The 16587-nt window shown below is 42.4% G+C and overlaps 1 protein-coding gene across 3 annotated transcripts in view; it reads left to right on the top strand.

Moving 5' to 3' along the window:
• LOC138982543 (serine/threonine-protein phosphatase 2A 55 kDa regulatory subunit B beta isoform-like) overlaps positions 1-16587 on the top strand; it is a 74157-nt gene that overhangs the window by 51108 nt on the left and 6462 nt on the right. For 2 of the 3 annotated variants that reach the window (XM_070355856.1, XM_070355855.1), the window contains exons 2-5: positions 2946-3014; positions 14131-14228; positions 14686-14851; positions 15513-15803. In XM_070355856.1, the coding sequence (XP_070211957.1) occupies positions 2946-3014; positions 14131-14228; positions 14686-14851; positions 15513-15803 (624 nt within the window). Of the gene's footprint in view, positions 1-2660; positions 2854-2945; positions 3015-14130; positions 14229-14685; positions 14852-15512; positions 15804-16587 lie in introns of those variants that run through there. The other variant, XM_070355857.1, reaches the window with a different exon arrangement.

Below are 16587 nucleotides of genomic sequence, written 5' to 3' on the forward strand. Positions count from 1 at the left end.
AACAACAACAACAACAACAAAAAATACAAAAAACCCAACATCAACATCAACATCAACACCCGGCACCACCGTGGCGCCACCACCGTGGCGCCACCACCGTGGCGCCACCACTAACCACCACCGACCAGCAGCAGCACCACCCGCACCAGTACCATCACCATCCGCGATCAACACCAACAAACAACAGCAGCGCGACCGATTCAGTGTTTCTTCTACATGTATTACTGTCGCACATTCATTTTTAAGGGGAGGGGGGGGGGGGGTGTCCAAATTTCTGTTAGGGACAGATCGACGACGGACGCGAAGCGCCCTAACCTCCCAGGGGGGTCCTGGGGGTAATGTTGATAAAAACAAGGGAAATGGAGCACACTGGTGCAATTCAGTTGGGCCGAGAAACTGCCCCTTATACACCTTCCCAAAGTCAGTTATTTTAAGAAGACAAATTTGGATCAAAACGAGAAAAAAGGACCGATCATTGTGCAAGGCTGAACCAACACTAAAACTACTTTCCAAAACCGTCATTTACAAGTCAAAGGCCCGCTCCTAGCAGTGCACCCCCGGAACATTTTGTTCACTGGTAAAAACAAGGAAAATGGAGCAATCTGGTGCAATCTGAGCCATCTTTTTTTTCTTCAAATTTCTTTCTTTATTTTTTTTAAACTAATTTCTTTAAATATTTTTTTTAAGCTGGGGGGGGTGCGTGTGTGTGTCAGTGTGTGTATGTGCACGGTGTGTGACTGTGTGTGTGTGCCGTGTGTGTGTGTGAGCTGAGTGTGTGTGCCACGGTGTCAGCCGGTGTGTGTACGGTATGTGAGTCATATGTGTGTGTGTGCCGTGAGTGTGTGTGTGTGTGTGTTTTAGTGTGTGTGATTCGAGTGTGTGCGGGTTGTGTCAGTGTGTGTGTTACTGAGTGTCACGGTAGCTCAGATGGTAGAGCACTGGACTTGTGATCGGAAGGTCGCAGGTTCGAATTCGGGCCGGGACGCCGGACACGGGTCGAGTCAACTTTATGTGCAGACCCAGAGACGGAAGCCATGTCCCACCCCCGTGTCATCACAATGGCACGTAAAAGACCTTGGTCATTCTGCCATAAGTGCAGGTGGCTGAATACACCTAAACACGCAGACACCTGGGTAGCGTTGCTGCTAGCTTTCCACTGGGAGGAAGCGACCCGAATTTCCCAGCGATGGGACAATAAAGTAATGAAAATGAAAATGAAATGAAAATGAAAAATTAAATGAAAATGAAATGAAATGAAAATGAAATGAAATTAAAATGAAATGAAATTAAAATGAAATGAAAAATGAAAAAATGAAATGAAAATGAAAATGAAAATGCCGCCGTGCACTGTGCGCGATTGTCACTCGGACTCAACTTGGTTGAGAGAGTCTATCCTTAGCGCCGGGATTATGACTTTATTCAGTTATTCTGCAGAAAAACAGAAATGCTGGAGAAAAACTGTTTGTTTCTGCAGCATTTCTGCATAATGTCATCTTTCGCGAGAGCAACGTTTTTTTCTGTAGTAAAACAGTTTTACTGCAGTAAAATTGAAATCAAGAATGCTGCACTGAGTGAAACGGTGATGTTGTTTTACTGGAGAAAAACTGTTTACACTTTTTCTTCAGCATTTTGGCATTATTCAGTTATTCTGGAGAAAAACCGAAATGCTGGAGAAAAACTTTCTTTTCTGCAGCATTTCTGCATAATGTCATCTTTCGCCGAAGCAACGGGTTTTTCTGGAGCAAAACATTTTACTGCAGTAAAATTGAAATCAAGAATGTTGCAGTAAAACGGTGCTGTTGTTTTACTGCAGAAAACCTGTTTACACTTTTTCTGCAGCATTTTGTACTGGCTCATTATAATGTTGGAGCACGCGAGCCCCCCTCTGTCGAGAGGTGGACTCATCCAGAATTACCAATAGTAGTTACAAACCATATTATACTATCCCAGGGGGCGACGAATACAAACGCTACTTTACAAGCTCGTTCGTTTTTCTCCAGAAAAACTGTCACAGACTATTCTGAAGAAAAAGTTAATCGCAATAATGCTGCAGAAAACCAAGTAAACATTATACTGCAGTAAAAAACGTTGCTTCGGCGAAAGATGACATTATGCAGAAATGCTGCAGAAAAGACAGTTTTTCTCCAGCATTTCGGTTTTTCTCCAGAATAACTGAATAATGTCACAATCCGCTAAGAGCCAGTACAAAATGCTGCAGAAAAAATGTAAACAGGTTTTGTGCAGTAAAACAACAGCACCGTTTCAGTACTGCAGCATCGTGTTCTTGATTTCAATTTTACTGCAGTAAAATGTTTTGCTGCAGAAAAAAACGCTGCTTCGGCCAAAGATGACATTATGCAGAAATGCTGCAGAAAAGAACGGTTTTTGATCCAGCATTTGTCTTTTCTGCAGAATAACGAATAAAGTCATAGCCTCCGCTAAGGCCGGATAGGAGTCACCGTGCGGTGAGCCGTCACAGTGTTTCTGTTTTCTGTCTTTTTCGCATTTTTCTCGGTTGTTTATATACTTTCTCTTTTCGTCCTATCTTCGTTTCTTTTGTCCGTTGTTTGTTTCACTGTTTAGTGTTTTTCCTTTGGTTAGCAAACTCGTCAAACCAAAACCAAACACTGAGCACGAAATGGCACGACCCCCACAATCCAGTGCGAAGTGACGTCACACTTAGAGAATGGAGGACGCCATGTTGGAAATGGCTCGCAAGCGAATGCGATAGTAGGAATTCAAATCCGATGACATCCTGTATTTTGCGATCAGCATCCTTTTGTTTGAACGCTGATAATTCTTGATGGTTTGAAGTTTAGCTGTGTTCGACTCTCATTTCATCGAAAATGGCTGGTAAGGCGTTAGATCAAGTTGTTTTTGTGCACGAGTAGCGAATTTCGATTTGTTTAAAAATATCTCATCTAACTAATGTGGTTTTCTTTCAGGTAATGGTGGCGAGATCCAGTGGTGCTTCTCTCAAGTGAAGGGATCAGTAGAAGAGGAAGTGGCGGATGGTAAGCATTTTGTTTTGCAATTGGGAAGGTTGAAAGCTTCTGACAGTGACACTGACAGGCCCCAAATTAAGTTAATAAAACTTGACCTCACCGACTTCCGCATCTAAGATTTGTTCTGCTAGGCCTTTTTGCTTTGAATCACGGTTTTTCGGTTTGCTGTGGCCTGACATTTTTTTCTAGGACTTACTATCTATGTCCTGCGATATGTTACCATCTATGTCCCTCTTTCTAAATGTTTCAAGCAGTCATGATTCGTAAAAGGCGCATTTTAATGTTCAGAACTTCAGTGATGCCCAGTTGCCAGTACTTGGCAATACTAAGAGGGCTGTCACACATGCGACTGTGTCGCGCGATTTACCCTGTCACACAGCCAACTCAGTCGTAGAAAACAGCTACGACAAGTCTGCGACTCAGTCTCATGCGATTCCCTCGTAGCTTTGAGGTTTAGAACATGTTCTATTCCTGCGATCCAGTCGTCAGTCAATCGCAGGGGCAGAGCCAACAGAGCCAATCAGAACGCGTTGCTGCGGCCTTGATGCCGTGACGTAAAATAATGGCGGACAGTGGCGTACAGCGTCTCTTCGTCGATTCAAAACTTTTTGGAAGAACAGTTTTTTACTCAGATATAAAGGAGACGTTTTAGGCGTGTACAGCGGTCGGAAAACATTATTTGCAGCTGTCTGGGAACTTTATTTCTTGCAAAGGCGTAATGCTGAAAGGAATTTTTCAGAAAGGTAGAGCGACGTTCGAACATTTAGCGTCTGCTCTCGCAAAGCGCGTTTGCCGTGTTCACTATGACACATCACTTCCGCCCCGCTCGCGTGGAGTTATCGTTCGCCAGTCGTTCGTCTATCGTTCATCGTGTGACGGGTCAATGGCCTACGATGTGATGTGCGATCGGCCAAAGACTGAATCGCAACGACTGAGTCGCCTGTATGACCGTGTCGCGCGATTTACCCTGTCACACAGCCGACTCAGTCGTAGAAAACAGCTACGACAAGTCTGCGACTCAGTCTCATGCGATTCCCTCGTAGCTTTGAGGTTTAGAACATGTTCTATTCCTGCGATCCAGTCGTCGGTCAATCGCAGGGGCAGAACCAACAGAGCCAATCAGAACGCGTTGCTGCGGCCTTGACGCCGTGACGTAAAATAATGGCGGACAGTGGCGTACAGCGTCTCTTCGTCAATTCAAAACTTTTTGGAAGAACAGGTTTTCACTCAGATATAAAGGAGACGTTTTAGGCGTGTACAGCGGTCGGAAAACATTAACTGCAGCTGTCTGGGAACTTTATTTCTTGCAAAGGCATAATGCTGAAAGGAATTTTTCAGAAAGGTAGAGCGACGTTCGAACATTTAGCGTCTGCTCTCGCAAAGCGCGTTTGCCGTGTTCACTATGACACATCACTTCCGCCCGCTCGCGTGGAGTTATCGTTCGCCAGTCGTTCGTCTATCGTTCATCGTGTGACGGGTCAATGGCCTATGATGTGATGTGCGATCGGCCAAAGACTGAATCGCAACGACTGAGTCGCCTGTATGACTGAGGCTTAAGTACTCTTATCGTACTGGCCTATTCTCCCAATCCCAGTTTTATGCGTTAGTCTCACTCTCGATTCACCTGAGAAAATGTGTATCCCTGTTCTCTTGAATAAAGGCATCTTCCAAGCTTAATCAAGTTAATGGTGAGTCAGAGACTCAGACTCAGTTCTTTACTTCTTCACTTTGTCATGAATTAACGAGCATGGGGATTGGCAAGCCGTTAGAACAAAACGTTTTAATTTCATTGTCATAAATTACAATTCTGTCTGTTTTTTGCTTGTCAGTCACTGTCGGTGCCAGTACTGCACTCAGCTGTCAGTGTCACTAGATTATCATGACGGTACTGTGTTCACAAGCCTCAGTCTTTGTTCATTGATTGTATGCATATTTTTTTTTAGTTTTTTTTTAGTAATTTACTGACGAGGAGACTGGTTGTTTTGACATGAACGAGCTGTTTTGAATTTGACTGAACTATTTTGTGTGTGTCGCCAAGACATTTGTTCCTACTCCTAGACGTGTATACTATATATATTTAGTCCGGGTCCAACTGACCTGTACTTCGTTCTCTTACTCTTGTCTTAGTCTGGGAACAAAAGTGTACATGTATGTTATACTTAATACTTATACTTTATATTGTATGATAATGGGTTTTTTTTCTCTTGATATTTTTGGGGTAATCAGTACCTCTGGTTGCTGACTCAGCGATAGTCTGCCAGTTTGTCATAAACCAGCACTCAGCAGGAGTCGTGGTAGCTTTTAGAACAAATGAGTATGGCAATGGACGATTTTCGAAAGTAACTCAGTCGGGATTATCAGCGGTCTGGAGGAATAGTAGCTCCTGTGCCACAGACAGGTTTTTCACAACATCCGGAGCATGCCACCGGCAGGCTGTATCCTGCAATCGGGACGAGCAGCCAACTCAGATGTGTCTGCATAGCCATGCAGCGTTCAAGAGTTCAGAATTTGTTGTGGAAAGGATCGCAGGCACATATCACAATGTGTTTTGATCGAGGTCATATGGGTTTGGCTTGAGATCACGAAAACTCTTGCTCAGCTAACACTTTCAGTGATTAGCAAGCCATTCGCAGACCTCGGAACCCATACGATTTCGTCGTTTGTTGCAAGCATGCTTGTCCAGAATCAATCAGTACGGTCAGTGGAAAAATCCTAATCTACTTTTCTTTACAAGCGCATCCTGAAGCCGATCCAGTATTTTGACACATGATCAGTTTTTGCCAGTAAACATTTAAAGAAGAATTTGTTTTCATTTTAAATGTATTGGTAAACTTGATTAACTGTGCGATGGATACTGTGAAACATGTTTGAATCATGGATGTTCAAATGCTGTGAGGTATACACTCATTTTTCTGAAAATACACCAAGTTTGTTTGAGAATACTCCCCAAGTGCAAAACGGGGGTTCTCAGGTCTGATACACATCACAGTCAGTTGCTTGTCCCGATTGCAGCATAGAGCCGATCGGAAGTGTGGAACAGTCGAACACACTCCGGATGTTGTGAAAAACTTGTCTGTGGTAGAGGGGCTCTGAGTCCTACTCCAGACCGCCGAAAATCTTGAGTTATTTCCGGAAAACGTCTGTTGGCATACACAATGACCGGGGAGAAATGCATCATTGAACAGTAAACAGCTGTACTACATTTAGATTTACATTTTCTTTCACTTTCAGCATAGGAGCTAATTATGGTGTGTGTCGGATGTCTTGTAAACAACAGTGTTCATATTCTTAGTCACGTTAGTGTCTGTTATTTCAGTAGTTTTGTAGCGCTGTACACTGGTGTCACCCAAAGAAGGGAATGATTAGCCCTTGCAAAAGCCAGTCATGTCACCAGTCACTTTCGGTAGCCAGACAAGCTTAGTACAAATAAAATCTACAATATGCAGGGGTCGACACAAACTTATTTGGCCTGGGGCCACACTGGCCCCAGAGATGAAAATTGCTGGGGCAGAAAACAAAAATCTGGGGCCCACTCTTATTCATGCTAAGTATATAATATGTATACAAAAAAATTAATTATAAAAAAAAAAGTGAAAAAGAGTGTACAGTACTGTACCCCATGATCGGCATCAACGTGTCTAGTTGTTCTTTTACTTCATATTGATGAAAAAGGTATAACATTACATTCAGAATCCCCACTTTTTCCAAGTGGTTCTCCGCCATAAGATCTGCAGGGGCAGCAATGCATTTTCTGTTTTTCTTTCAACCATTTGACATTGAAATTACGACAGCGCTTTGGCTGCATCGGTCTCCTTTTTTCGTTTCTCTCCACCCTGTTCTTCATCTTCATTTCCATGTCTTTTTACACCAGGGATGTGTCGCCACATTTTGCGTTTGGCATTTAATCTAATTAAAGGCGATACTTATCTCTCGCGCTAAAGAGCGCAATCTGGGAGTTATTTCCAGGGCCTCACATCCACGTCGGACATCGGACATATGAGGATATTTTTTTCAAATGTCCTATACATTGTTCATGCAGGAGGACAAATGTCCTATTGTTTTTGTCACAAAGTGGTCAATGTCCGATTATTATATCATTTGATCCGGACATCTTCAGTACTTCTCAATTGACAGTAGTGTGAATGCTATTTTATCGATGTATTGCGAAGCGATGTGTAGCAGACGGAATTAGACACTTTGTGCCTCTAGTACCAAAGAGTTTCCAAGGCTCGCAACTCGGAATGCTCGGAGCCAGTTGAGAGTTGCCTCCCTTCGCGCTTTCCCCGAAAATAACAAACGAAATCTGATCCCAGAAAAGGGACAGAAGAAATTACACTTCAAGTCCCTTCCCTCATCATCTGTCAATAGCACGGAAACTGAGCTTCCTCCAGCCCCAGAACAGTTAGAGCCCGATCGCCCAGGTGAGAATGTCGATCGCGATAGTCAAACATTGGAGCCGAAGAAAAACACTACCCCCTCCCTCACCCCCACGCGTAACTTCGTCTCAAGCTGGGCGACATCATTCCCGTGGGTGTCGCATGACCAAGAGAGGAAACTTATGTTTTGCACCTCATGTCAGCACACAGGGAAGTCCAACACTTTTACCGTTGGCTGTTCGAACTTTTGCAAATCGGCCCTTACCGATCATCAAGAAACCAAAGACCATGCTGTTAGTGTGCAAGTGCCATCTCTCCAGAGAGACAAGGAGATAGTTGAAACCCGACAGCTGACAAAACAAGAAAAGGGGGCAGCTGTGGCAGTCAAAGCTGCTCACTTTTTGCCCAAAAAAGTATTTTTGTTCTTTTACCCTCGTGTCAAGAAACTAGTCAAGTTTAATTATATTTACGTTTTGTTACGGGAAAAAAAATGTCCTATTGATTTGTTTTTGTTCAGGACAAATGTCCTATCACTTTTACATTAGCCAGGACATGTGTCCTATGCTACCTCTCATGGATGTGAGGCCCTGTATTTCCCTTGCGGCCTTGTCCTTCGACGGTTTCAATGTTTTTTTCTTGACTGTGGCATTGATCGTAACGCAAAATTCAGTGACGACTTTGACTGGCGATTTTTAGTGATTAGCTCTGGCATTAGAATTTTCGGTTTGTCATTGTTGGAATTTATCCTGGGGCCGAGTGGGCCCCAGGCTTCGGCAATGTTTGTGACGTAACACAAAACTGGGGCATTCCGCCCCCGCTAGTGTCGAACCCTGATATGTCACACTCATAAGAAAAATACCTATCTGAGTGTTACTACTGTTAGGCATTTTTACGCCCCCCGCGGGTTAGGGGGAGTCCCATATTGGTTGGGACGAGAAAGAATTTACCCGATGCTCCCCAGCATGTCGTAAGAGGCGACTAACGGATTTTGTTTCTCCTTTTACCCTTGTTAAGTGTTTCTTGTATAGAATATAGTCAATGTTTGTAAAGATGTTAGTCAAGCAGTATGTAACTGTAAGAAATGTAAAGTTATTTGTACTGGAAACGTGCATTCTCCCAGTAAGGTAATAACTAATATATTGTACTACGTTGCAAGCCCCTGGAGCAAATTTTTGATTAGTGCTTTTGTGAAAAAGAAAAAATTGACAAGTGGCTCTATCCCATCTCCCCCCTTCCCTCCGTCGCGATATAACCTTGAACGGTTGAAAACAACGTTAAACACCAAATAGATAAAGAAAGAAAGGCATTTTTACAGTGAGACTATAGGGGAAGCTACTTGAAGGGTACCTGTCATATATATGTTAGAGAGTACAACTACAAGGCTCAGACCATGAAACCATTGCCAAAACCATTGCCACGGTAACATAATAAGCAAAACTTTGTTTGGGCAGACCAGTACAGTGGAACCTCCCTTCAATGACCTCCAAAGATCTTAGAAATTCAGGTCTTAGAAGAAAGGAGGGAGTCTCAAAATTGGCATAAATTAACAGATGTTATGAACAGAAAATTTGAAAAATCAAGGTCTTTGTGAGTTATTCACTTAGTGCGACACTTGATTCATTGTGAAGCAGAATGTGAACTGTAGGGCAGTAAATGTGGGGTACAGTGTGTATGCAATAAATCTGTGTCACTGTCAGTGTACACCTGTTGGGGTCATTGGTCAGTCCCTGTTAGTGTAGACACATTTTACTATGCACTCTAGCAGAGTAGTAAGTAATCCTAGTGGTAAGATGGTTGGTACTACTGAAGTACAAGTCCCACTCCCACCCTTCTCAGTTCTTGCCCTCTGCGGCATTTCTCTGAAAAATTGCAGTTTTCAAAGTTGTGTTTTGAATGAAACTTTAAAGCCCAGTTGACATTTTCAAATACATCTTACAAGTTATTTTTTTGAAAGGGGGGGGGGGGGGGGGGGGGTTGGTGTAATCAAATTCCCTAGTTTCATTTATAATATCTTCAGACTCGTTGTATTTTATAAATCTGGTTACCCACTTATTTTAAATTGTACAGTCTGTTCTAGTTCTACTATGCGCTTTCTTGGTGACGTCAGTACTTTGCTGTCAAATTCAGCTTCAGAATGCAAGGATGGGGTTTGATTGTAATAGATAGCTGAGTGATGTCATTTTACTCTTTAGGTTTATCAAGAAATAAGAACAGTGATGTTTTCTGAGAAAACATTCCCTCGAGCATGACTCTTTTTGGCTGAGGAAAAGGAGTCGGGTAGTTGTAACAAGTGGTGGTTCATACTGACAGCAGGTTCACACTGATCACAGCCTTTCTTGTAAGACAGTATGTCCTTGTCAATGTGATTTGTTTCCTGGTTTAAGGTTATGTTGTACCTTTCAGCCTTGTACTGCTAATAGCCCTAATTCTATCTGGGCATGTGGAACATGTTGCCCTTCATTCAGAAGACAATAGAGGTGGCAATGTTTGAACATTTTCTTTGGCTTAGGAATGGGAAACTATGCCTGGGATGTGGGAGTGAAAAGGGGTATTTATTTCTCATTAGGTCTGTTAGTTTTTATGCCTGGGGTGTGGGAGTGAAAAGGGGATTTTATCTTGTGGTCTGGATGTGTTTAAACTTTAATTTCTGTGAAGAGCATTTTTACTCTTGACAGTACATGTGTTTGTAGTTGATTAAAACGAAGGCCGCAAAACTATATATGTCCCTGTATCGAGCTTCCTCGGTGAAACTGAAAACTGTATAATATTAGCCAACTACTTCTAGGCCCTCTCCCACTCAACAATGACACTAGCACTTTTTCACTTGAGCCATTTTTTCATTTCTCTCAGTTCCCGCAGTGGGGCACTGCGGTTATGAAATTAAAAGCCCCTCCTGTTTTTGGAACCGCAGGAGCTTTCTAGTTTGCTGTTAGGTAGATTTTTGGTTCCTCTTTCCTGTCATGCTCTCTTTTTCTTCATGAATTCTTTTCTTTTTTCTGCCTTCTTGCTCATTCACCTGTATTTTTTCCAAAAATCTCTTCTCTTGCCGCTTGTCTCGCGATTCATGTATAGTTTAATCTGTTAGTGTTCTGATGTAAGTCCAGCAGTAGATAGGTTAAGCCTATTTTAACATACTGGAAACTGGTAATCTTCCAGTAGGTATTAATTTAGTTTTACTAAAGCCTGCTGGGACACAAGTAATGGGTTAGTGCATTTGTAAACAGGAATCGCTTGACAAGTGGCCCCCTTCATCCCCCCCTTCCTCGTCCTGATATGGCTCTGCGTAGTCGGCTGGACGTTAAGCAACAAATAAACAAACAATTTCTCTCAGTCTCACTCTTGAAAGCTGATTCAGCAGTTTTTTTCTTGTGTTTTTCTATTCTGCCATCCTTACTCTATAGTTTTATTGGGACCTTTTGCTTTTGAAGCTTTTCTCTTTGTCAGTTTTTGTGCTGATTAAGTTTTCAGTTAGTGAGAAGCAGAACAGGGCACCTTTCAAAATTGATACATGTGTTTCACACATCTAGGGCTGTATTATTTTCAGCATCTAGTTTGCTACCTGTTGGAAAGTTCCGCATACCAGCAGACTCTGCCTTAGAATCTTGGGAACATAGTCTGTGTCAGGAGAGGTGTCTGTAAATAGCTCTGGCATGGTGGCAAGTGGGTACAGATGTGAAGGGGGTGGGGGGAGTGGTGCTAGGCTGGTCTCTTAACTAATCAATGCTTCATCAGCTAGGTTTACCCTGTAGTCTATTCTTGGACCAGCTTTTCTGTCTGTCTCTCTCTCTCTGTCTCTCTCTCTCCCTCCTATGATCGTTATTGATTTTCCTCCTCTGGTGATTTTGAAAGTTCATATATCTGATCTTGTATCTAGGTTAAATGGTTTTGAGTTTCAGATGAAAGGTCTGTAGATTTAAAAAAAAGAAGTTTTATAGTGATTTTACCATGCACAAACTTACCTTGAGAAATAGTCGTTGAGTATGAATGATCATGAGTATCTGTCTCCTTGTGACAAAAATTAGAAGACGAGGTCACTCACTGTGGATGTCCGGAACTGGAAGCAGATGCATAGTTTTTGTTCCTTTCTTCCTTGCTCAGTTGGTTTAGAAAAGTCGCTTTTTCTGGATTCACCTTTTGCCTTAAAGGCACAGTAAGCCTCCCGTAAACCATCACAGATACGGTCAGGCTTTTACACACAGTACAAACACCCTTTCATTTAAACACTCACCGATTGAGAACATCCTAGGTGCCCTCCGTAAAGAGCGAACAATTTTCAAAGAATTTATTTTTGCGTGGTTTATCTTACCCCTGAGCCATCGTGAACCTGTGTGATCCAGTTTCCCTTTTTCACAATGTAGTCGTCAGTTAGTCATTTGAATGCGACTCGATGTGAGATTATCTACAATAGCACGTTTTTATGCACGAAACAAACGGCTGTGGTTCACAAGAACTCTAGCGATGGCTTTTGACTGTTGAGAGGAACGACGATATGCCGCATAAACCGTCGTCTGCTACGACCCTTGCGTGACCCTGCTTCCGGGCTTTTCTTTTTTCAAACTTTCACAACTTCGAATTGTACTGATCTTGTCTTGATGAAAAAAGAATTCTTTTATGATTAAAGAATGTTTGTGTAACAAGCTGTCAATTTATCATTTAGATTTTAAAAGTTAGGTCTAGCGCAAAAACGCACCACGGTCCAAAAACATTCTGATAATCATCGATCCACGGCTATCGCCAGTTTAAGGGAAGTAACTCATTTTTGACCTGAGTTCAGGATGGGTCCAAAAAGTGTTCGAGACAATCTGCAAAATTAATTCTTCAAAAATTGCTCGCTCTTTACGTAGGGCACCTAGGATGTTCCCGTTTGGTGAGCGTTCAAATGGAAGGGTGTTTGTACTGTGTGTAAAAGCCTGACAGTATCTGTGATGGTTTACGGGAGGCTTACTGTCCGGGCGTGATTTCCGGGATATTCATAACAGCCGTCCAGCACCAAAACGAGGCTCCATTGTTGTAAAGGGCCAAGTCCACGAAAATAAATTCCTTGAAAATGTCTCGCGCTCGACAGAAAGCAGCCAGGATGTTCCCGTTCGGTGAGCGTTTAAATGGAAGTATGCTTGTACTTTATGTAGACGCTCGGGGAGCTCTGTGATGGTTTACGGGAGGCTTACTGTGCCTTTAAACTGATGGACATGGTTGGATTATTATCACTCTACGTCACAAGTTTCCTGTTATCGTTAACCTGAACCATTAAGTGTAAAATGGTTTGTGATGACCTAGGATGGGACTGGGAGGCATGCTTGGATAGTTAATTGCCCTTGGTCTATCATTCTGTGTTGTTTCAGCACCCAATCTGCTTTTGATCATTTCTGAGCGGCTCAGTATTGCCTCAGTTCTGTTGTGCTCTATGTCTATTTACCCCCAGTCCCAGACTATGTTTACGATTGGTTCTTCATGTCTCTTTAATTTTTTTCTGTGCTCTGTAGTCTGTACCATGTTTTTGAGTCACTTGAGAAAAAGTGACTATGTAATCGGTCAGTGTTAGTCTGTCCGGCCGTCCGGCCGGCCGTCCGTAGACACCACCTTAACGTTGGACTTTTCTCGGAAACTATCAAAGCGATCGGGCTCATATTTTGTTTAGTCGTGACCTCCAATGACCTCTACACTTTAACGATGGTTTCGTTGACCTTTGACCTTTTTCAAGGTCACAGGTCAGCGTCAAAGGAAAAATTAGACATTTATATCTTTGACAAAGTTCATCGGATGTGATTGAAACTTTGTGGGATTATTCTTTACATCAAAGTATTTACATCTGTAGCCTTTTACGAACGTTATCAGAAAAACAAGGGAGATAACTAGCCTTTTCTGTTCGGCAACACACAACTTAACGTTGGGCTTTTCTCGGAAACTATAAAAGTGACCGGGCTCAAATTTTATGTGAACGTGACTCATTGTGTTGTGAATAGCAGTTTCTTCCTGTCCATCTGATGCCTCATATAATATTCAGAACTGCGAAAGTGACTCGATCGAGCGTTTGCTCTTCTTGTTACAAAATCGCATCCTGTGTCCCTCTTTGTTTGGATTCAACTTCTCCTTGGCATAGTCTAGGGATGCCTCGGAACATCTCGGCTGTTACATCTTTACTGTTAGACACGACAGACACTTTTAAATCTTGTTGATTTTGAATTAGCTAAGACAGGTTGATCACTTTTCCCAACTGTTTGCCTTCATTGACTGTAATTATTTAAAATAAGTAGACTTGATGTAGCACTAATAGTGGTTGGGACAATGACAGTGACACGCACAGTGAGTCGAGAGACCGACAATTCCAGATTAGTATTAACACTGATAGTTAATTGTTATGTTTTAGTAAATCAGCAAGGTTGGCTCCCATATAAACCAATTGAAACCAATTACTCAGTCATGGCAACTCGGTACACTGCATGTTACAGAATTTTCAAACTGCAACATTATGGTGAGAAAGAAAAAGGGGGAATAAATCAAAGATTTAACCATGATTATGGAAATCAAGAAATCTCAATCAGGTATTCTGACCAGCAGAAATTTCTTGTCTCAGAAGAAGCACATGTGTGAATGTGATGTTTACGGATACACACATTCACACACTGTCATGCTCATGCGCACACAAACAGTCTGTCTCTTTGTAAAACAAAATGAAGAAAAGAACTAGTAAGATTTAGGTATTGATGCTGTGACTAACCCTTGTGACCTGTTAGGTTCTGTTGTTCCAGCCGATATCATCTCCTGTGTGGAGTTCAACAGCACTGGGGAACTCTTGGCCACAGGGGACAAGGGAGGACGGGTAGTCATATTCCAGCGCGACAGGGCGGTAAGGAATCCACAAATCTTTTCATCACATGTTGAGGGCACTGTGTGAACATGAGAGCGAGAGAGAATGTGTGTATTCGCCACATGCGTTTGTTCAAAGTCACCCAGATCTGAATGAAAGTTTGCACTGTTTCCTCTCTGTAACTCAACTGTAAGATTGAAAACATCACTTGAGAATTTGTGTGTTGTCTTCTTGAAATATTTTGTGTGCCTTTCCAGTGCCCACTGATTGAATGGCCACATTAGAATCGGCGATTTCTTGCCGTCTGAAACGTTTTTTGCACAAATTGTAAGATTTGTATAATTGTAAGAAATGATATAAAAAAAAAAGAGAAACCAAGAGTATGAATGTGCTCAGAATTTTGCCAGATTTCACCACTTTGAATGTAAATTTTAAAATGACACTAATTTAGGAACTTAGCATGCAAACGTTGATTTGAATGAATTCTCGTTTTCAGAGCAAAAATGCTGTGCCGAGTCGTGGGGAGTACAATGTCTACAGCACCTTCCAGAGTCACGAGCCTGAGTTCGACTACCTTAAGAGCCTTGAGATTGAAGAAAAAATCAACAAAATTAGATGGTTAAGGCAGACCAATAGAAACCATTTTCTATTATCAACCAATGGTATGTGATTGTGTCTGTGCAGTTTGTTTCGTACAGATCTTGTGAAACCAGTTGATATAAACGAGGATGCAAGTTCCCTTTAGGAAGTCAGGAATTCACGATTTGGAGATTATTTCCTGACGGATGTCCTGAATATCTACATATGCAAGACAAAAATGTAAAGGAAAAAACAAGGGTCATGTAAAATGCAAGCCTATTTTTCTTGATTTCAATAATCCTCAGCTCTCACCCCTGTTTTGGGTATAACTCAATTCACATGTTGTTACACTTACAGAAGTTCTGGTAGGGAAGTAAAACTGATTTTAATTAGTTCTTTGGTTCCCTGTAAACTGTTACATTTGGTGCAAGTTTATCTTGTTCTTCTGTGTTGTAAGATTTGTTTGTGTACCATATAGCTATTGATGTCAAGGTTTCCAGCTTAATGAAATAATTCTGAGTGGTTGGGTTTGTCCAGCGATAAATAAGCACTGCATGTGCAACTGTAGCTCACAAGCGGAAAAACTGCGATTTTTAAACCGATCCATAAATGCGCATTTTTGTGGATCCACGCGCCACAGTTAGTTTTTTCATTCCTAGCCTAGTCCATTCCCATCAAGAACCTGAACCCAAACATACCTTCAACAGACATTTCCCGTTGTCAACACTTTTTCTTTTTCTGCAGACAAGACAATCAAGCTGTGGAAGGTGGCCGAGCGGGACAAGCGACCCGAGGGCTACAACCTGAAAGACGAGGCCGGCATGGTTCGAGACTCTGCCAACATCACGGCCCTGCGCGTGCCCATCTTCCAGCCCATGGAGCTGATGGTGGAGGCCTCGCCCAAGCGTGTCTTCGCCAATGCCCACACCTACCACATCAACTCCATCTCGGTCAACAGTGACCAGGAGACCTACCTGTCGGCTGACGACCTGCGCATCAACCTGTGGAACCTGGAGATCACTGACCAGAGCTTCAGTATCCTTTCACTAGTTTTACTAGAGTGTGTATGGTTGTGTGTTTGTATGCAGGGACAGCCAAATCCAAATAATATAAACCGCCAGCCAGGTAAATAACTTCAAGTGAGTCATTAGACTGCCCGAAGTGTCACTAACAGGTTCATACCACACAATAAAAATATGACTCGGTGATAGTTTAAATAACTGTCAGATGCTGTCATTACTGACTTTTTTGCGCGGTTCTTCATGCAAGTTGAACTCAGAATGTGAGCAATCTATGTTACGCGCAACTTGATATTTCTCACCTTGAGCAGTGTTCTTCCAGTAAAAAATGTGTTATACAGGTTCGCTTGACGGCATACATATTCAAGCTTGGGATCGAGAGCGAAAGTAGAAACAACCTTGCAGCAGTGCAAATGAAGCGATAGCAGCCTGTCCGAGAAAAAGTATTGGGAGCCTTGTTCTGTTTTCCAGCGCATTGCAGCATTTTTGCAGATGACAGAAGTTCCTGCTTGTGAAGTGTTTGAAAGTACAGCCAAAAACTGTTTTGCATCTAACCAGATTTTTACGGTCTAGCCAGCCGAGGTGTCACACGGTTTCTACTAGTCCAACCAATTTTTTTTGATTTTGTTGTTGGAATTCAATGCAGAACCAAGTGTTTGCAGACAATTCTTAGGTCAAGGGAGACAATTAGCTTGGAAGTACTAGACACCTGTCATGGGCTGGTGTGTACAGGGGAAAGTAACCTAAGTTTTGATTTTGAGACAGTTAATGACTTGCAGCTAACACAGTATCAGGCATTG

The sequence above is a fragment of the Littorina saxatilis genome, linkage group LG12, assembly GCF_037325665.1.
Source record: "Littorina saxatilis isolate snail1 linkage group LG12, US_GU_Lsax_2.0, whole genome shotgun sequence".
NCBI lineage: Eukaryota > Metazoa > Mollusca > Gastropoda > Littorinimorpha > Littorinidae > Littorina > Littorina saxatilis.